This window comes from Dromiciops gliroides, chromosome 1 (genome assembly GCF_019393635.1).
Source record: "Dromiciops gliroides isolate mDroGli1 chromosome 1, mDroGli1.pri, whole genome shotgun sequence".
Lineage (NCBI taxonomy): Eukaryota > Metazoa > Chordata > Mammalia > Microbiotheria > Microbiotheriidae > Dromiciops > Dromiciops gliroides.
This window is the reverse complement of record NC_057861.1, coordinates 550012291-550034712: the sequence shown is the minus strand read 5'-3', so window position 1 is coordinate 550034712 and position 22422 is coordinate 550012291. Positions and strand designations below refer to the sequence as shown.

At 36.0% G+C, this 22422-nt stretch overlaps 1 protein-coding gene across 4 annotated transcripts in view; it reads left to right on the top strand.

Moving 5' to 3' along the window:
* Positions 1–22422, top strand: part of ECPAS (Ecm29 proteasome adaptor and scaffold) — a 149723-nt gene that overhangs the window by 47362 nt on the left and 79939 nt on the right. For all 4 annotated transcript variants that reach the window (XM_043976179.1, XM_043976176.1, XM_043976177.1 and 1 more), the window contains 7 exons: positions 2942–3058; positions 5199–5317; positions 6920–7069; positions 12629–12797; positions 16050–16189; positions 19741–19822; positions 20388–20507. In XM_043976179.1, coding sequence (XP_043832114.1) covers positions 2942–3058; positions 5199–5317; positions 6920–7069; positions 12629–12797; positions 16050–16189; positions 19741–19822; positions 20388–20507 — 897 coding nt within the window. The remainder of the gene's footprint in view (positions 1–2941; positions 3059–5198; positions 5318–6919; positions 7070–12628; positions 12798–16049; positions 16190–19740; positions 19823–20387; positions 20508–22422) is intronic.

Below are 22422 nucleotides of genomic sequence, written 5' to 3'. Positions count from 1 at the left end.
CTGTTTGTTGTTACCCTTCTACTTTTATCCATTTGGTTTAGATACATATTTTTTTCAACCCTTGAAAATCTGTTGTATGTGATTTAACTTTTGTGGACAAAATAAAGCAAAAAATTAATCTAATATTTGTTGAAGATTTGTAGTTATTAGACTTTAGTTCCTGTGTTTTATTAGCTGCTCTATTTTGAGGCTGTGCGTATCAAATCATAGTTGTGGTATTCCGTGGTGCTGAGCTAACAAATTGGGGTAATAGAAGAGCATTTTCCAGCACCAGGGGACCACTGCCTCTCTGGTTGAATTCATTTCCCATTTTAAGATGAGAGTAAGTAGGAAAAAACATTTTATAGAATGAATTTCATTTTACATCTGACAAGTATTTTGTATATTAAGCAATATCTAGATACAATACCTCTTGGAGCCTCAGAAATGGGTATTATAATAATAGCACTTCATAGGTATCAAATGAATTAATATATGTAATTCACTTTATAGACCTTAAAGTGCTTACAAATATTAGCTCTCATTTTCAGTAGGATGCTCTTTTGACAACTGAATTAGAATAAGTGGAACCTCAAAACCTTTCTGTTAGGTATACTTTGCACATGCCTCTTTACTTTGTCACTCCTCTGTGTCTGGTACCTGAGGGAATTGGCTAGTCACCTTTAGGTGCTAATCTGACCTTTGATTTGGAGGTACATATTTCCATATTCCTATAAGGTTCTAGGGCCTTACAATGTGGCTTCAGTAGGCAAATATGTTAGTTCTTCCCCGGAATACTCTGGAAGATTACCTTAAGAAGGTTTGTTTCTATCATTAAGTACTTTGGGAAAGAACCCAGAAAAGCTGTTTTAAACATATTACCTTTTCAGAACATAAATGCTCTTTCTAGCTAAGTCACAGTTTCTCATGCTTTGATCCTTGCCTTCCTGGATATTGTGTATCAGCCATGACAGTTCTTGAAGTTTCTGCTTATAAGCTTTGCAGTGATACTGGAGAAAATAATGTAGGGTCATAGAGAGCTGGTTCACTACAAATTGTTTTTTTTTTTTTTCCAAATTTAAGATGAGGCTAAAATTCTAGCTAGTCTGTCTAAAATATCAAATGAGTGGTTGCCAATAAATTATAAGCTTTAGCAAGAGTTAGACTTTTAAGCATTTATTAAGGAGAATAAGAATTTTGTGGAGAGAGAGAGAGAAAGGCCTAGATTCATCTATCAAAGGGAGAGCGCATCTTTAACTCTGCTCTCTACTGAGTGCCCCCTCTTCCTCCCACAAGTAAATGTCATGCCAAAGAAAAGCCACATGTCTTGCCCTCAGGCACCTTCTCATGGCAGAGCCCTCCTATAGTAAGTCTCCAGCCGGTAGCGTCATTCCAATCGTTACAGTACTGTTGTTTCAAACCTTTGTTTGAAACCTTTGTTCAGGTTCTCATTTTTTCCTCTCTTTTCCTTCAACAGGCAAGTTTTGAAAATATACCACAAGCCTTATCAGTCTCTATCTTGGTAGTGATTGATCTTTTTTGATTCTTCTTTGGAAATTCAAAGTTGATCACTACTCCTTTTCTATTTCTACTTCCTCCATTCTAGTCCAGGCCCCCATCATGACTTATCTATTGTTATTGGTCTCTCCGTCTCCAGTCTTTTTCTAACTATTGCCAGACTCAATGACTTTATGTCTCTTATAAGATAAAATCCACTTTATTTTGTTTAGCATTCAAGACCTATTATAGTCTTAACCTGCCATATATACATACACATATCTAATATTATCTTGGGTTATGTACCTTCTGGTCTACTTAGACTGGTATTTTTAGTGTCCTTCAAATATATTGTGCTCTTTATTGTATCTGAACCCTTAAGATGCTGTTTTCTCTTCCTGGGATTCTCTCCTTAGACTGTATCTTTCTTAAATTTATTTAACTTTAGAGTCCAGCTTAGATTTTGTCTTTTTTGTGAGACCTTCCTTGGCCATTCAAAGCTTACATTGATTTATCTTACTCATTATTTCTTGATTCCTTTAGAATTTATGTGGATCAGTAATAGTGACACTAAATTATTTTCTGACTTGTGTTATTATTTGTATTTTGTATGCCCAGTGAGGTTGTGAGCTCCTTTAAAGTCAGGACTGTTTTATGTTACTTTCACCCTTATAGTGATTGTCTTTTAGTTAATTTTGTTAACCAATTGTATCTCCTCTTGTGATCTAGGGGTTATAGCTCTTGGAAAAGGCATGTGGAACTATCTGGACACTGATTAAAATGAAAGCAAAGATACTAACAGACCAGCAGCAGAAAAACATTTGTGTAGTAATAACAATTTAAAAATATGTTATCTCTTGCCTGTGGCATGTCTGAATTTTGGCTTCTGTCAGTTGTTGGGTTCCCTAATATTGTAATGGTTTTATTCAGTATGAGAGTTGGTATGGTATAAAGAGCCCTGGATCCTATCCGTAGAAATGTCTGAGATCAGTTTTCGCTCACTCTGAAACTGTGCAAATCATTCTCTGTTTCCTAATTCATAGAATTGATAATAGCAACACTTGTACAACTTACCACACAGGGTTTTTGAAATTATAAATTGTTACGTAAATCTAGGCTGTTATTCAGTCTTGCACATCAAGGTTTTCAAGCTGTGTGGAAGCTACTTGGGTTTCCTTGTGGTTATTAGTTTGTAAATTAAGCCAGGGCTTAGGCTTGTTTATGAAATTTATTAAAATGGAATTAATATTTTGCCTGTAAGTTTGTATAAAAACTTGATATTTGATATTTGATATTTGATAAAAATTTGGCTTTTGCTGTGGTCCAGAAAAGAAACTATTATTTAGAACCCCTAACACACCTAACTGAGTTATTGGCTGATATGCAAACCAAGTGAATTTTTATACTAAATTTATTGATGATGTTATAGTTGAGAATTTGAGAAGTTCACTGTTCTTTACTTTAGGTCATGGAGCTATTGGTCCACCTGAATAAGCGTATAAAGAGCCGTCCAAAAATACAGCTTCCGGTAGAGACTTTATTGGTTCAATACCAGGATCCTGCTGCAGTTTCCTTCGTCACAGTGAGTGGTCTTTTTTAGAGTGTTCACTGGCTACTAATGGTTTCTTTCCTTTTTTTTTTTTTTTTTTTTGCAGGGCAGTGAGGGTTAAGTGACTTGCCCAGAAGGGTTTCTCAATATATTACAAAGCCTGACATTTGGGCTCACATGTTTTTTTTAAGTTAAAATTTACAAGATACTTTTTAAGCACTATTCTAGTTTTTGATGAATCCAAAGAGATGATCTTAAAGAAAACCCTGAGAGTACCTATAACAGCAGAAAAGGGAATTTGAATAAAATGGATTTTATTAAGTAAGGCTCGGGAGAATGGTATATTAGTCATAAAATAAGTTACTTTTTCCTTAGCAAAAGAAAAAATATAAAAGGATTTTCGAGTATTAGTATGTATACAATAGGTGACTGAAAAGAATGAAAAATAAAAAATGTAGAGGGAAAAATAAAAAAGGCACAGTTTGGTTTTGACTTTTTTGGTTGTTTATATATCTTCCATCTTATCATTTTGGTATTTTAGGGGATTTTTGAAAAGCCATCTCTTATTTCAATAAGCCTTGCTTATTGAGAAAGGTTCTTGATAATGAGATTCAGTTTAAACTACTGTTCTATTAAAAGTTAACAATTTTCAGGGTACATACATATAAACAGTTTTTATACTATACAATAATGCCTAGTCTCTTTAACAAATGTCCTTGCAATAGATACAGTACCTTTTTTCCCCAGGAAGGTCCGGGTGTTAAGCAGCATTCTTCTAGGTGTTAGATAAGTTGCTCACCTGTGACCACATTACAGATCTATTTTGCTGTAAGTACTAGATGTTTCCAGAAAAAAAGTGTCCATTGAATTTTGATAAATCAGATGGTCATCTTTGACTCCTCCCTTTTTCCTCACTTCCCACATCTAGTGTTTCACAAAATCCTGCTGACTCTGTGTCTGGAATTTCTCATCTATTTCTTTCCATTCCCATTACTACCAGTCTAGTTCAGACTTTCATTACCTCCAACATGCCTCTAGTTTGTCCTTTAACCAATTTGTCCAACACATGCTGTCAAGTTCCGGTAAAGAAATATCTTAAACGTTTCCCTAATGCCCACCATAGAGAACTCCAGCTTACCTTTTATGTGTTTCTCATTTATGTACTGTAAATTTCAGCCAAACTGTAGCACTTGGCTTTTTCCACCTAAGTCTTGATATTCTGTTTTTTGTTTAGGTGCATCTATAACTTAAAGTCTTTTTTTTTAATCACGAAATTTTATTATTATTTTCTAGTTACATGTAGAGATAGTTTTCAGTATTTGTTTTTATAAGATTTCTAGTTTCAAATTTTTCTCCCTCCCTTCCTCCTCCCCAAGACAGCAAGTAATCTGATATAGATTAGATATGTACAACTGAAAGTATTTTTAAGGTAGGCCTATTCACCTCCTTCATATACAAGAACAGAAATGTCAGCTCTATATTGCAGAAATCAAATACTGTCTACTTAGATCTAGTAACAAGAGTTCTTTGATATATTAGCAGAAAAGTATTTATGAAAAATTGCCTGACCTGGAGGAGTTAATGTACTTAACAAAGATCTAATGAATCTGCCTCGGTTTCACTGTACAAACAACCTGTACATAGACAGGGTGTCCCAAAAGTCATCATGCAGTTTAAGCTGAATTAACTTAAAAACGTATGTAAGACATTTATAGTGTGTAGATCTTTTTGCTTTCATTGTCAGTGTTAAAGTCTGATGAGAACTTCAGATTGTAATTTTTCCTCAAAACCAGTAGTCCAAATACTTAGATTTTTTTTTTTTTTTTTTGCGGGGCAATGGGGGTTAAGTGACTTGCCCAGAGTCACACAGCTAGTAAGTGTTAAGTGTCTGAGGCTGGATTTGAACTCAGGTACTCCTGAATCCAGGGCCAGCGCTTTAACCACTGCGCCATCTAGCTGCCCCCTAAATACTTAGATTTTAATTCACTGATGGATTGGTGTTTTGGGTTTTTTTTTTTCGCATTTAGTAGTTGACAAAATTTAGAAGCTGAAATATTTAAGGAAAAGAAGATGTGATGCTATCAGATTTACTGTTGAAATTATAAAAACATGTGTTTTGATTAAAGTCATATTTCATTTATTTTGACATTTGGCTTTCTCTTTTCCTTGACAGAATTTTACTATAATTTATGTTAAGATGGGCTATCCTCGCTTACCAGTGGAAAAACAGTGTGAACTTGCCCCAACACTTCTTACTGCAATGGAAGGGAAGCCTCAGCCTCAGCAGGATAGGTATGGTTTTTCTTGATTACTTCAGTCTGTAATAAATTAAAATACTAACATTGATTTAAAATAAGAATGATGTATATTTGGTTTCAATTGGGAAAATTTGAAACCCCTGCCTCTTTTAATTGTTTCACAACTATATATTAGATAACCATTGCTACCTCTTAATGTTGTTTACTAAAATTCTGAATGCCACCATAATCAGGAGTGTGCAAATTCAGCATTTTAGTGATGTGTGTGTTTTGAAGCTTCTAATTTATATAACTGCTAAAATTATACATGTGGCATGACGTTTCATCAACATATTAGTCACTTAGAAAACAGCCTGCTTCTGAACTGGGGACATTTTAAATGAGAGGAATAAGTTGCCTTTTCATTGTCACTTATAGATCTAAGTTAGATGAATGAGTGTTGAAATTTATGAAGAGAAAATGAAGTTAGGTAATGCTTTCAACAGCTCTTTCATTAGAGAGCTGATTCATATGAATCTTTTAAAGGAAAGACTATATATGTAAATGTAACAAGAAACAGATAGTCACCTCAAGCACTATGGGTTTATATTATGTTTATTTCCAGATTATTAGAAAACCTCATGTAACAAAAGGAAAATCTCTACCTGTCTGTCTATTTGACAGTGTGATTGATAGAGGGGATAAAGAGCTGGCTCCCCAGTTAGCAAGACCCATCCAGTTTAGTCCCACCCCTGATATGGACTTTTTGACCCTGGGCAGGTTACCTAATTTCCCTTAACCTTAGGCACTTCCCTTTAAGAGGAGTAGTTTGAAAGAAGGTGCTCTTCACTATCCTTTTGGTAAATCAAAAGACCACCAGGTCTCAGCAACTGACCTACCTATGAATGACCCCTGGCCTTTGCCGTCCATCTCACCACTGAACTCTTAGGATTCCAGGACTTTCTGATTTCCTGGTCTAAGAATTATAAGCACTATCTTTCCCAAGTAGAATGTGATCTCTTTGAGATCAGGGAGTGTTTTGCCTTTTCTTAAAAAATAAATATCCTTGATGCTTAGCACTATGTTTGACATAGAGAAATGGTTTGTATTCTCTTATACATCAATGAAATTAAAGGTTTAGTCCAAAATATATTTGCCCATACATATTCTTAACGTGTGTTAATGTGTGTATATACATTTATAGTTACATAGAAGTTTTTTGTGTTAGTTATATACATGATAAGCAATTGATTTTAAATGACATGATTTTTAATTTTTAAAAACTGGTCACAAAATATTTTTAAAATAGGATACTTATTTTTCCTGTGAAAAATCTGAGGAAAGTGTTTTATAACATAGCTTTCTGAAATTTTTAAAAAAGTCTTCAAAGGATGCCTTTTAAAAGTCATTAAAAACTGACCATATACCCCTGAATGTACTTTTCGTTTCTTTTATTTTTAAAATTTTAATACTTTTAGTTGCCTAATGCTAAATGTAGATGATCCTTTGTTTTGCATGAGCATTGCCAGTCTTTATGAGAAGAATCCCTATTGTCATAACGGCTATTTGTTAATATTCTAGTTGCTGCTTTGTATCTTACATGCCAAGTATACGAAGTTATTTTTTAAACAATTGCGGTGAACAATTATCTTTTCAGCTTAATGCATCTTCTAATACCAACCCTTTTTCATATGAAATACCCTGTTGAACCGTCGAAAGCAGCTTCTCCGTTTAATCTTGCTGAGAAACCAAAGACTGTACAGCTGCTTTTGGACTTCATGCTAGATGTTCTCTTGATGCCTTATGGGTAAGTTAAAAACTCCCATCTCATTTTTTATTGTTCCTGATTTAAATATGATTTTAAAAGAATAAATTTAACTGTTACTGCTTTGTGTATTACTCCTATATCTAGATAGCTCTGACTTCTCCCTTTTGCGTTCCAGTCCTTATATCTTTAACTCCAACTCTGCTGTTGCCTCAAATTCATCTTGTCCAAAAAAGAACTCATTATATTCTTCAGACCAATTTTGTTTCATGATTCATTATTTCTGTTGATGTCATTGCTCTTTCGTTTATCTAGGCTTGATGCACATATGAGTTAGCTTTGGTTTCTCTGTTTCTTCCCATATCTAGTCCATTCCCATCCAGTAACCATTCCTTCCTATACCATCATATGCTTACATTACCTTCTTCATAGAGTTTGTTAGGAAGGTACTGTTAAAACTGCAGAATATATAAATTCCAGTTGTTGAGAGAGTTGGAACTATTCATATATTTACAACTATTGAATAATAATAATAATAATAATAATAATATATTATGTACATTATGTCCATAGGTGACATCAGGTTATATGGTTACCCTGAAAAATACATGAAGTAGTTTCTCCATCTTGTGAGATATTTCTCCAGTACTGTCATAATGTCTTTTGGATTCAATAAGTATAAAACATTCAATGTATACCAAAGAAAGATAGAGACTCAAGACTTCCAGCTTGAATCTAGAGGTCATGTTAAGCCAGTGAGTGAAGTTGATACTTAAAAGTATATTGCTTTTCTGTAGGCAAAACACATCAACATAAAACTATCACGGAGAAGACTGGTTATTTCTCTCTGAGCATATACTTCATCCTGAAATCAAAGCTCATTGGGAAGAACATGCCTTTAAATCAATACCTAATGCAGTTTTAACATGTACTTTCAGAATGATAAATGAACCATAATAGAACCAGAAAGTAAATGCTGATAATAGGTACACACCATTGGATTGATAGAATGTTACCAAAAGGTTGCCTCAAGATGGAACCTGTGAAATGGCTAAATTACAAGAGTAGAATCAAAGACAGCCCCGTGAGCTCAGCCAATAGTTTGTTCACAGAGAAGTACAGAATGTATGACAGAATCTTGTATGTTTGTTTATAGAAAGAGAGGAGTTTATGATGATGATTCAAGACCAGGTTATCACCATCAGAAATTACAGATGATCTATCTCTAAGGAGCCTTAACTTAGTGATCAGTGTAGATTATGCAAAGGAACAGCAGAATTTGTAATACATCACTGCAGGCTGCAAACTGGCACCTATTAAATACCTTTCAGGGTGGGGGCAGCTAGGTGGTACAGTGGATAAGGCACCAGACTTGGATTCAGGAAGACCTGAGTTCAAATCTGGCCTTGTATACTTGACAGTTACTAGCTGTGTGACCCTGCACAAGTCACTTAACCCTCATTGCCCCGCAAAAAAAAAAAAACACAACCCAAAAAAACACCTTGCAGGGCACCACCTAGACTCATGTATCAGAAACTCTTTCATGAACCAACAAGTCTGATCCCTATTCTACCCATATAGACCTCAAAATATCCTTAATAATTCAACAAATAAGGGGGTAGCTAGATGGCACGATGGATAAAGCACCGGCCCTGGATTCAGGAGGACCTGAGTTCAAATCTGACCTCGCACATTGACACTTTACTACCTTTGTGACCCTGGGCAAGTCACTTAACTCTCATTGCTCTGCCAAAAAAAAATTCAACAAATATGCTATAGTAGAACCAGACTCCTAGTACAGAAAGAACCATTGCCCACAGTCATTTGAATATGATGTTGACCCATAAAAACTTTATTCAAATTATATATATATTTTTCAATCAGCAAAATTCTCTTTACCACCACCACCACCACCACCACCACCACCCTATCACCAATTGAGAAATGAATGAAACGGTCCCCCCCCCCCCCATAACAAACCTGTATAGTCAAGCTATTGGATGTGTCCAAAATAAAAAACAATATGAACGTGTGTCTACACATATCTATATTCACACACCTTATTCTGCCCTCTTGAGTCTTTCACCTCTCTAGTAGGATGTAGTAGCATGTTGTCTTTTTTAATTCTCTGGAATATGGTTCATACTGATTAAAATTCCTAAAACCTTCAGAGTTGTTTGTCTTTATAATACTGTTGACAGCATAAAAATTGTTCTTCTGGTTTGGCTGACTCTACTCTATATCAGATCATATAAGTCTTACCAGGTTTCTTTGAAATAATCCATGTCATCCTTTCTTTTAGCACAATAGTATTCTAACACATTTATATACGATAACTTGTTAGGCCATTCCCCAATTGGTGGGTGCTCCCTTGGTTTCTAATTCTTAGCCACCATGGAGAGAACTACTATAAATATTTTATACATCCTTAGAATTTGTTTTACTTAGGACTGATTGCTCCCTGAAGCTACTCTTACTTTAATTCCCTCTTATCCCTTCTCATTTCCTTATTGAGTGAAATACATTTCTGTACCAACATGTTTGTGCATGTGTTCTTCCCTCCTTTAATCAGTTCAGATGAGAGTAAGGCTCAGGTGTCAGCTGCTACCCCCACTTCTTCCTCCTTATTTGTATAGACTTCTACTTGTGTAACAAATTATGTGAATTTTCTCTAACTTTCTTTCCCTACCTTCTTCCTAGTATATTCCTCTTCTCCTTTCCTTTCTTTGGAGATCATCATGTCCTAACAGAACCACTTTCAGGCCTTCTGTCTAATTACACTCCCTCTATGACTCTTGATGATTTTAAGGTTGAGAGAGGATATATTATTTATTATCTCATATTAAAATATATTCTCATATCAAAATGTAAGCGGTTTATTCTTGTTTAATCTCTCATTGTTCATTTGTGTTTGATCTTTTATGTTTATCTTAACTCCTCAATTTGAACTTGAGAGTTTCTACACAGCTCTGGTGTTTTCATCAGGAATGGTTGAAAGTCCACTGTTTTATTAGAGGTCTGTTTTTTTTCTTCTGTAGAATACTCAGTTTTTCTGGGCATCGTTCTTGGGTATAAGCCTATATCTTTTGTCTCTTGGAATATGGTATTCTAAGCTCTGCTCCTTTAATAGAAGTGGCTGCTAAATCATGTGTGATCCTGATTAGTTCCTTGGTACTTGAATTCTTTCTTTCTGATTGTATGCATTATTTTTCCTTTGACCTGTAAACTCTGGGTTTTTGTTATAATTTTCCTGTGAGATTTCATTTTGAGATTTCTTTTAAGAGTTGACCAGTAGATTTTTTTCTCTAATACTTTGCTATCTTGTTCTTTGGACAATTTTCTTTTAAGATTTATTGAAATATGCTATCCAAACTTTCTTTTTGTTCATGGCATTCAGGTAGTCTAATGATTATTACATTTTTTTCTCTTCAATCTGTCATCCACATCAGTTGTTTTTGATATGAGATACCTTAACAATTTGTCAGGGTTTTTTCTGTCTTTTGACTTTGATTTTTAATATTTTTTTGTTTTCTCATGGAGTCATTGGCTTCTATTTGATTCATTTGAATTTTCTGAGAGTTTGTTGCTTGGGCAAGGTTTTGTACTTCTTGTATCAAGCTGTTAATTCCCTTTTCAGTTCTTTCTTATAGAACTCTCTGATTTCTTTATCTTTTTTTTTTCTTCTTGCACTCTCATTTATACAAACATTTTTTAACTCTTTCTTCATGTATCCTAGGAATCCTAATTGAATTTTTCACCATGCTGTTTTACTTTGAGCCTTTGCTAGTAGATGTTTTGAGTCATTCTCTTCTGGGTTTGTGGCTTTTGTATCCCTGCAGGCATTATAGATTCTCCTCCATGAGGGTAAGTGACTTGCCCAGGGTCACATGGCTAGTAAGTGTCAAGTGTCTGAGGCCATATTTGAACTCAGGTCCTTTATCCACTGTGCCACCTAGCTGCCCCAGCATTACAGATTTTTATGCTGGGATTTTTTTCCCTCAGTTTTCCATCCTACTTTATGATTTTGAATTTTATGTTATTTCCAGGCTCTACATATTTCTTTTTTCTTTTTTTTTTCTTGTGGGGCAATGAGGGTTAAGTGACTTGCCCAGGGTCACACAGCTAGTAAGTGTCAAGTGTCTGAAGCTGGATTTGAACTCGGGTCCTCCCGAATCCAGCGCTGGTGCGCCATCCACTGTGCCACCTAGCTGCCCCCTTTATATATTTCTAGAGGGAAGGTTTAGAACCTTCTTTAGGCTGATCCTGTTGCTATTTTCTTAGGCTATTCAGTACTGTGTTATTCTAGGTTCCTAAGAACCACTCAGGCTAGGGGCCTACAAGCTTTCAATTTTCACAAAGTAGTCTGATCTAAAGCAGACTCTGATCACTATCTTCCTTGTTCTGACTGCTATTGGACTCACCTGTTATCAGTCAGTTGGGAAGCTCTGCTAGTTCAGAGTGACAGTGCTATAGGCTTCCTTTTGGTTTGGTATTTCTGCTTTGGTCATTCCTCTGTTGGCTTCAGACTGGGATAGAAGCTGTAACTGAGATTCTGCTCATCTCCTGGGGTCTGAGCCGTATAACTGCTGCTCACATCTAAATTTGCTAGCTCAGTACACAGCCCATCCTGGACCACCATCCCTGGTAGCAAGTCTTCTCATTCTGCTCTGCATCTGTGACCTGGAGCTGAGGTCAAAACTGCCAGTTGCCTCCTGTTCCTGCCTTCTGCAATAGCATTAAGGTTCTCTGATATGAGTCTGGAACCTTATTGTGCCCTTGGATTTCCTGATCAGGATTTGGCCTCTGGAGCATCTTCTAGATCTTTGTGGAGGAGTTTTCTTTTTGAGGAGTAGGAGTACTCTATACATCTTTGTGCCACTCTTCCATATACAGTTGAATATAATATACATCAGAACATGAGTGCTTCAAGGGAGGGAGAGTAAGTATCTATTAGGTATTAGAGAAGGGATATATGACCTCAGCAAGGGAAATTGGAAAGCCTTCATGTAGGAGAAGTATCTTTTCACGAAGGCCTTGAGGCAACATCTATTAAACATCTACAGTGTATAAGGCATTGTGGTTGAAAAGACAAAAGCCAACTAGTCTCTGTCTTTCAGGAACTTATATTCTACTGAAATAAAAATGTGGATAGGATTTGATGGGGATTGGTACCTACAGAGCATTCCTGATTTGAAAAAGAACATAAACAATGGTACAAGGTTGGGAAAATGAGGTACCATACTCAGGGAATATAAAATAATCCAGGTTGAGAGGATACATGATGCCAGAATCATTGGGTTGAAATGTAATTGATACCTCAGTGGCAGGAAACATTTCTTCCTTGGGCATAGTGTTCATGTGTTTTGGACCAGGAACGGAAAAAGGTTTTTTTCCCCATTGGATTATTAGTTGAGTTGTCATAAACAGAATGAAAAAGCGGTTTAATAGACTACTTATTGGGCTGGAGGAGATAATTTTGTCATTCAGATTTTTTCTTTTTAATGAAATTTTGATTTCTTATGTATATTTTATCCCACTGAGATTAAGGAAGAAGGTAATTGATTTTTCAGCAGAAGAGTGAAAATTCCATTTCCTTTCTAGATATGTGTTGAATGAATCCCAGAGTAGGCAGACTGTGCCCTCTGCACAGGGCTCCTCTTCCAGTGGTGCTGGAGGCTCCGGGATTCCACAGCCACCTCCAGGAATGAGCTTTTATGCAGCAAAGCGAGTCATTGGGGACAGTCCATGGACACCTGAACAGTTAGAACAGGTATTACACAGTTCTACACTGGGCTTTCTTATTTCATGTACACATTTATCTATAGCTTTGGTCTTCTCTAATGTTTGCATTTTTTTCCTCTCCTTTTAGTCTTAATTAAGACTTTTTTCTGTCAAACCTCTCAACCGTGTAAAGAGTATAATCTTAGTCCAGTAAAACTTATTATGTATAATCTTTTTCATTATCATGTATAAGTTCTGTTGTTTTATAAAACATGTAATAGGGTATTTTCCTTTGGTAAACTTCTTTTTTAGGAATTTAAAAGTGGACATTAAGAATTTGTTCTGAATCTAACCAGGGTTCAAATGATTTTTGCCATTGAGAAATAAAGGCCACAGTTGGAGACAGTTTTTTGCAAAGTTTAGGTATAGGACAAATATATAATAATTTTCTTTATCAAGAAATACATTCATAAGAAATTGACAGAATATCCAAATTCTTTAATATTGAGAATAAACCTGGCTAATGATATTAAAGAAATGTTCACTATATCTGATTGCTTACCGCCTCAACGAGGTGGGAGGAAAGGAGGGATAGAATTTGGAACTCAAAACTTTAAATAAAAATATTTATTATTTTAAAAAAAGAAATTTTCAAAAAGGATTAGATACAAAACATTTAAATTATAATCATTCCTATTTGTAGATTTATTTCCTACTTTTCCCATAGCATTTAAATAAGCTAGGAGATATTCCTTTTTATTAATGTTTGCATTTTTAAATTGACTAAAACATATTCCTCCTTGTTGTAGCTCTTTCAGTCAGAAAGGGCACTTTTCTCTCAGTAATATAAAAGAAAAATAATTCTTTTAAAAGAGCATCATGTTGATTGGACTAGTCACTGTATGTCTACATACATACACACATACACATATATACATATATATATATATACACACATACATACACAAATACCTGTATATATCTATATCAATATGAGATAAACAAGTTGAATTAAAAACTATTTAAGCCAGCATATCATAATTGTTTGGTTTAATTTATATAGTTGTTCCACATCAGACCTTTATGATGAAGGAAAAAAATTTTTTTTTGGCTAAAGGATATCCTCTCAGTAACTTTGTATGGATGACATTCAAATTACAAACTTTTTTCATTTAAACATATTGTATCATAGCTTTCTATTCTGTATGTGGGGGAAAGAAAGCATGTCTAAGCACTTTCTTAAGTATGTATAGTCTTTCTCTTCAAGGCCTTTATTTTCATCTAATAATGAAAGTGAACTTTTTCCTCATTTATGTGAAATCTTACATATTTGCTGATTCTATAAGGGGCTGAGAAAGTGTCAGTTTTAAGTCGTTAACAAGCCAGTCATTTAGCATTTTTAAAGCACAGTGTGCCAGCCAGTGGAAACACAGGCACCTAAAAGGGACAGGCACTGACTTCATGCAGTTTACATTCTCTTGGGAAGAGAAAAACATGTAAACCACTTGGTAGATATGAGTAGAATAGTAGTAGTATAGAGTAGAAGAAAGACATTCTGAGAGGGGAAGGTGGTGTCAGAGCTGAGTCTTGAAGGAATTCAGAGAACTTAAGTGGTGGAAGCGAATGGGGAGAGCAGGTAGGCATGGGATTGTCCATTGAAAAAGCCTGGAGATAAGGGATATGTTTGAGGAATTGTGAGTAGTCCCTTTTGTTCGATGTATAGTACATGGAGGAGATCAAAATCTCAGAAGTAACAAGGCAGAGAGAGACTGAGATATGAAGAGCTTTAAATGCCAAATTAGGAGTGAACATCTTCTCCTGGAGACAGCAGGGGGCCACTGGAGCTCATTTGTCCACGAGACCTGTGCTTTGGAAAAATCATCTTGGCAGCTCAGTGGAGGGTGGACTGGAGTAGGGAGAGATCTGAAGCAAGCCGAGCAGTTAGATGGCTATTGTAGGAGTGATGAGCGTGTGATGGTGGCATTGTAAGTAGAGAGAAGGATATGCCAGAATGCCTCATATCCCCTTTGGTGGAGGGAAAAGTCTCTGCCACTGCATATGTCCTGCCCATTTTGCTTTTCCCTGCCCTAGCTCTTGCTGTCCCAGAACCCATTAGGCTAACCAAAAACAGAAAGCGCCCCGCCCCCGCCCGCCCAAGCTGGTAGCTGTCTGGCCTGTCGCTTTATTGCTGTTCTACTGCTGCCTGGTTATCCCCTCCCCTGGTCTGGACTAGTTGAGAACTCACTTGGATGACTGGTGGGAAGAATGCATTACCAACTTATTTCTTACTCATTTTGTCTGTGCTGATTGATTCCTTACAGTCAAGGGTTTGAAAAAAGTAGAGGTAACAATCTTCATTCCTTCTGATGGCTTGGCTTTACCATCTCCCCTGCCACTGCCTCTTGGGAGCCTCTAGGCTTTACCATTTACTTGGCTTCTCTGTCCTGCAGTACTCTGGCACTGTCATATTAACTATTTAAGTAACCGAAGGACCTTTGGGCCTTGCTGTACCCTTAGCACTTATGGGCCTTTCCCTTTGCCCTCTGGCTGAACTTTCATTTTTGTGTTGTCTCCCCCAATTAGCATGTGAGCTCATTGAGATCAGGGATTGCCTAGTTTTTTCTTCTTTTGTATAACTAACACTTAGCATGGTTCTTGGCACAGGATACATATGTAAGAAATGCTTTTTCATTTGTTTGTTCAAGGTAGAAATAATGAGTTTTGATAAAAGTTTAGGTGAGTAGAATGAGGAATTGAGAATAACACCAAAGTTTCAACCCTGACTGAAATCTGAGTGAATGGTGATACTTCCACACCAGTAGGGAAGGTCAGTGGAGAACAGAGTTTGGGAGAAAAGAGAATGAGTTCTGTTTCAGATATGTTGACCTTCAGCATGAGATTCATGTAGTAGATTCAGCTGAAGATGTTCTAAAGGCAGTTGGTGATGTGGGATTGTAACTTAGGAGAGATGTTAATACTAGGAAAATCTGGAAATCATTGAACTAATGGGATTTGAAGGGATCACTAATTGAGAGAGTATGGAGGGAGAAGAGAAGAGAGCTGATCCTTAGGAGGCATCCACAGTTAGTTGGTAGAGTAGCTTTGGACAGATAATGGGAGAGCCAGGGTGTAGCAGAATCATGGAAACATGGTGAGTGAGTACTCTTTTAACTGCTGACACGTACTTCAAGTGTATAAATGTAAATGAATTCATCTTATAGAATCCTATTGTTTTTATCCTTTCCAACCCTGATTCATCTACCCCTTGTTTTTTCATGTCTTTTAAATATTTTCTTAACAGTGCAAACTGGGTATAGTGAAATTCATAGAGGCCGAGCAGGTGCCAGAACTTGAAGCTGTTATCCACCTAGTGATTGCCTCTAGTGATACGCGCCATAGTGTAGCTACTGCAGCTGACTTAGAATTGAAGAGCAAGCAAAGGTAACAATTACATGTGAAAGAAGGAAGGGATTTTTAAAAATGTTATTAAACAAATTTTTAAAAATATACACTGAATGCTCACTATAATGTTGTTTTCCTTAGTACAATGTTTAGACAATACTTTAAAAATAGAATGCAATGTACATGGAGTAGAATGTTTTTTTAAAATTCATGTCTGCATCATATCTTTTTCTTATCCCAAGTAAAATTAACTATAATAAGAGTAACTAAAAACAAATTATGTTTTAGTTTGCTTACTTTTAAAATTCAGGTTCTGAGGATATTTAGATTAATTTTAACAACTAGAAGGCCTAAGTAGTCTAGAAATTTATTTGCATATAAGCCAGAAAGTAGAGCTACTCTGACATTGCCTATTTGACTCCATGATTGGTTAAGTTAGTCAAACTCACTTGGGCCCACCTTGCTAGTCACAAAAATGAGGGACTTGTATTACCTGATTTCTAAATTTCCTTCCTCTAAAATTTTCTCCAAGTCTTAGATATGGTCTTAAACTTGGAGAAAGGGAATTTAGTAATACAGTATCAGAAAGTTCTTGTCATAAAGTAGTATTTCTGTGATGAAGTGGTCCCTTTCGCTTCTTAGAAGTGCTATATTAAATGTAGGAGAGACACTCCAGGTGAGGGACTGAAGTTAAAATATCAGGTGTCAAGTTTTTGTAGGGGGAGGGGGCATGTGAGAATTTCTTTTAAAATGCACATTTACTGATATTGAAAGATATATTCTAGGGGCAGCTAGGTGGCGCAGTGGATAGAGCACCGGCCCTGGAGTCAGGAGTACCTGAGTTCAAATCTGGCCTCAGACACTTAACACTTACTAGCTGTGTGACCTTGGGCAAGTCACTTAACCCCAATTGCCTCACTAAAAAAAAAAAAGAAAAAAGAAAGATATATTCTAGAATTACATTTACTGAACTATATTGTTGAACGTAGGTATTTTATGTGATACCACTAAAGATTCTTTGGGAAATTTTTGATATTTAACCTATTTTACCTTTAATGTGAAATTTCATTATGAAAAATACTTATTACCTCTAACATTTTATGAAAAGAAAACAAGTTTAATTTTCCTTAATAAGCACTAAAGTTTCTATGAATTCTTAATACTCTCCTTTAATCTAAGGTATTCTGTGCCTGGAGATTCCAATTTAGAGTTCATGTAAATGTATTTCCAGTCAGTCAGTGAACATTTATTAAGCCCGACATTGTGCTAAGGCTGGGGATACAAAAAGAGGTAGGAGACAGTCCCTGGTCCTCAAGGAGAGCAAGCATGCAAATCTATACAGTATAAATAGGAAGGCCCTAGAATCAAGAGGAGTTGGGGATGGCTTCCTGTAGTGAGAGTTTAGTTGCATCTTAAAGAAAGCCAAGGAGGTCAGTAGTCAGAATAGAAGAGGGAAGAGCATTCCTGGCATGTGAGACAGAGAAAATGGCCAGAGCCAGAAGATGAAGTATCTTGTTCCTAGAATAGCCAGGAGTCCAGTGTTCCTGTATTGAAGAGTACATGTCAGGGAGAAAGGTGTAAGAATTCTGGGAGGGTCGGGACGGACTAGGTTACAGAAGGCTTTGCACTGTCAAATAGAGCATTTTGTATTTGTTTCTGAAGGCAATAGGGAACCACTAGAATATATTGAGTGGGGGTGGGGCTGGCATGATCGGATCTGTGTATTTTAGGAAAATCAATTTAGTAACTAGCTGAATGGAAGATGGACTGGAGTGGAGAGATACTTGGGGCAGACAGACCTACCAGTTGGCTATTGCAATAATCCAGGCATGAGGTGATAAGGGAATATACCAGAATGGTGGCTATGGAAAGAAAGGGGGAATATAACAGATGTTACAAGGGTGAAATTGATAGGCTTTGGCAACGGCTTGGTTATTGGGAGGAATTCAGGATGACTCCTAGGTTTCTAGTCTGGGGGCTGGGAAATTGTGTTGCCCTCTACAATAATAGGGAAGGTGGGAGGTGAGGGAGTTAGGGAGAAAGATAAAAAGGGTTCTGTTTTGGCCGTGTTGAGTTTAAGATGTCTACTGGACTTCTAGTTCAAGATGTCTGAAAGGCGGTTTAGAGATCTGAGATTGAAGGTCAACAGAAAGGTTAGCAGGATAGGTAGATATGAATATCTTCAGCATAGAGAGAGTAATTAAATCCATGGGAAATGATGATATCACCAAGTGAAATAGTAAGGATGGAAAAGAGAAGGCTCAGCACAGAAGCCATTGAAGTTGACAACTAACTCTGGTAACTGGTAACTTTGGAGAGGGCCATTTGGTAAAATAATAAGAACAGAAGCTAGATTGAAAGGGATCAACATGACAGTGAGAGGAGAGAAAGTGCAGGCACCTATTGTAAATGAGCTTTTTAAGCAGTTTAGCTACAAAGGATAGAAGAGATATGGGACAATAGTTAGTGGGTACAGAAGGATTCAGTGAGGGTTTTTTCAGGAAGGAGACATGGGTACGTTTTTGAACATTAGGAAAAGAGCCAGTAGATAGGGAGACACTGAAAATAAATGAAAGCATGAAGATGAAAGAGGGCAATCAGCTGTAGGAAGGAGAATGCTAGAAAAAGTTTTGTGGTCAAGTGTCTGAGGCTGGATTTGAACTCGGGTTCTCCTGAATCCAGGTCTTGGTGCTTTATCCACTGTGCCACTTAGCTGCCCCTACAATTTACTTTTAAGGTAGTTCCATGATGGCATGATTACATATTACATATACGAGATCCTTCAATGTCTTTGAGAGCAATATAGTTAATGTACTTTTGGTGTGGAGGGCAAAAAAGTAAAAAAGGAAAGCTTAATCTACAATTGAATATTTAAAAAAAGATTATACCCAAAATACTGTACTTTGATTCTATTCCAAGAGTTAACTTCGTTTTTGGAGTCTTTTCAGTGGCATAGTTTGTCACATACCGATTCTGTGAAATAATCAACCACAACTGTTGTTAGGGATAGTTAAACTACAGGATTTTTTATTCCATATGACCCCACTGGTTAAATAATACATCATCTAACTGTTTTTGCTTAACCTTAAATTAAAAATGAAAGTGTTATTCAGAAAGACTATTTAGCACAGAATATCTGATTTCTAGCAGAAAAGAAGTTTCTTGAACCAGGAGAATACATGAACAGTGAAGTATAAGAGTGAAGTATTGGGGGCAGCTAGGTGGCACAGTGACACTCGACATGTACTAACTGTGTGACCTTGGGCAAGTCACTTAGCCCTCATTGCCTGGCAAAACAAAAACAAAACAAAACAAACCTTTATTTTAAAAAAAAGAGTGAAGTATTGCTAAAGCATGGGTAAATACTTAAATCTTGACAGTCTTTATACATAGGTATGAAGTACAAGTAAAGATTATGGACATTTTTCCAATGATTACATTCTTTTCAATAGGTATATAACTGTGCCACAGATTAATTTCCTATTTTATTTAGGTTTTTACTAACAAATGATGAGGCTACAGTTTTATTAAATGTAAAAGTGAGTAGTAAAGATCTCAATTTTAATGCACTGAATTGAAACATTTCATAGCTTAATTGACTGGAATAACCCTGCAATCATTAACAAGATGTATAAAGTGTACCTTGGGGATATACCACTGAAAACAAAAGAGGTGAGTATGTTTTTTATTTTTCTTTTAATGAAAAATATTTTATTCATTTGAACTATATTATATCTCCATTGATTTTTCATGTTTGTTTTGATCAAAGTTTATTGTATGCTAGAGTATTGAGCATGTGAATTATTCTGTGAGTAAACTATGGCAACCCCCCCCATCCTCTTCCACCCCCCCCCCCCCCCGGACAATTTAAACTAATTTTTTAGAAGTTATGCATAATTCTTAATGATGAATTCACATTGTGTAGACAACAGGTATCTCTTTAATCTAGTTAGATGGGGTGGAATATTTATTTATGTTAAATTGTTTTTTCTCCATGATTATAGTTCCCTTTAAGAGTAGAAACATTGCAGAAAGTGACAATCACTCGGCCACCAGAAGTATGAAGCATTATGGTAGAGCAGGAGGTGCCCTTGACTGTCTACAAGGACCTTAGGGCTTTGACTTCAGTTCTTCGGAACCCTGCTGAGGCCTATGGCCTCGCTTCTCTGGGCCCAAGGTTTCACTTAGCATAAAATGAGATTATTGGATTTCTGTTAATGGAGCATCTCTCTGATAGGGGGCTGTTCTGAAACCGGAACTGAAAAGAGATCCTGTCAGCACACGTGTTAAGTTAAAGATTGTTCCTCATCTTCTGCGATCCAAACAAGCTGCAGAAACTTTCCCAGCTAATATTCAGGTAATCTCTGCCCACACCCCCTATAAAGAGCATGGCATGTCAGCAGAGTGTCCTCATATTTTGTGTTTGTGGTGGGAGGAGGTAGGAGGAGGAGAATGGGTTTCTATTGTATACTTAAGCATGGTACTATGAGAAGACCTCTGGATTGGATATCAAAGAATATGGATTCAAATTCTGACTCCAGTTTACTTACTGTAAGACCTTGGACAAGTCACAGAATCTTGACTCTCAGCTTCTTCATTTGTAAAATGACAGGATAAGACTAGATGACCTCTAAAGCCCTTTCTAACTCTAAATCTATGATCTTGTGATCCTTTGATTTAGGGCAGTCAGGAAATAGGTTCATACATTTGAAAAGAATGAATAAGATTTTCAGGATTTTCCCTTTTTAAAATTAAACATCTATTTTTAGCTACAAAATTATGCCATTGTTCTTTATAAACTCTTTATTCTGTTATTCTATATTACAATTAGATTGTTTATTCTCTTATTAAGTGTTCTATTCTGTAGACTATGAAACTCCTTTGAAGTTTTTTTGGGAAAATATTTTTGTCAGGTGTGCATCTCACAGTAAGATTCATAATTGAAAACATTTTGAACATTTTTCTTCAGGTGCTCAGATAATCATTTTTATTGTGAAATTCTTTTTTGGATTTTTGTTCTAATGTTTTAAGATATGCAAAGTGTTTTACATATATTATCTAATTTTATCTTTCCCAGGATACACATTGCTTTTAAGGCAATCTCATCTTAAGTTCCAACCGTGAATTCTACATATTTTAAGCTTTGTCTTTTCACACTGTATTATATTGTTAGAAAAGCTGAACAGAAAAACAAAAAGAAAAACTGAACAAATCTGGCATATTATTTCATTATGTTATCCAACTAGCTCTTAGTCTTTGCCTCTTCTGATCAAATCTACTGTCTGCCATTATAACTTTGAATTTAATCCTCTTAAAACTTATTCCAGACCATCTTTTCTTTTGAGGTGCAAACTCACCCCATTTCCCCTTAAAATTATTATCTCCTCTATTTATTTCACTGAGTCAAAACAGCATCAGAATCTCTAGACTATTTCAACTCTCTTCACCTCGGTGTGTCTTCACATTTATCTTTCTAAAGTGAAAGGGATGACTCTCCTACAATTTAGCCCTTCTAGTATACACTAGCTCTCTGAATCCTATCTCTTATTCATTCCTTAGTAACTTTGCTCTCACACTTTCCTTTTCCTTCATTTTTAGTCATGCTTTGTCAAACCCTAGCTCTAGATTAATCCCTTACTCTTCTACAAAAACTTATTCCACCAAAATCAGTGATGACTACCTCCTACCAAATCCATTATTCTTTGTCTTCTCTCCTACATCTGATGACTACTTGAAATTTTTCCTCTCTTTCTTAAAAAATGCTCCTCTCCTGATTTTCTTCTTTGTGACTTCTTGGCTACTGTCCCTTTCTTCTTCTGTTCTCTAATTATATATATCTCTAAAGGCTCAATTCACAACTCTTTATACTTAATGTTTTAGAAGTCTCAAGAATACTCTTAAGAATTAAATGTTTTATTGAAAACTAGTTACATTTTAATTAATTTCATCGTATAAAATGTATTTAATATTTCAGTCACTCCCTTTAAGTCCTGTGAAGGATTCTTTGTCCATTAATATTCATTTACTTCTCTTTTGGTACTATAGTTAGAGATTCCTCTTCTTCTTCTTTCTCTTTTTTTAAACTTTGCATTATTTTACAAAGATCTTTCCAGAATTCTTTTTATTCCTTATACTTGCTAGTCTTATTTACTGCATACCACTCATAGTTTACATCATTACAATAACACTTGTTAGCCTTTCCAGTGGTGTTATATGCTTAGGTTTTTTTCTTGTTTTAGCTGTTGTTATTTTTGACAACATTTTCAGGCTCT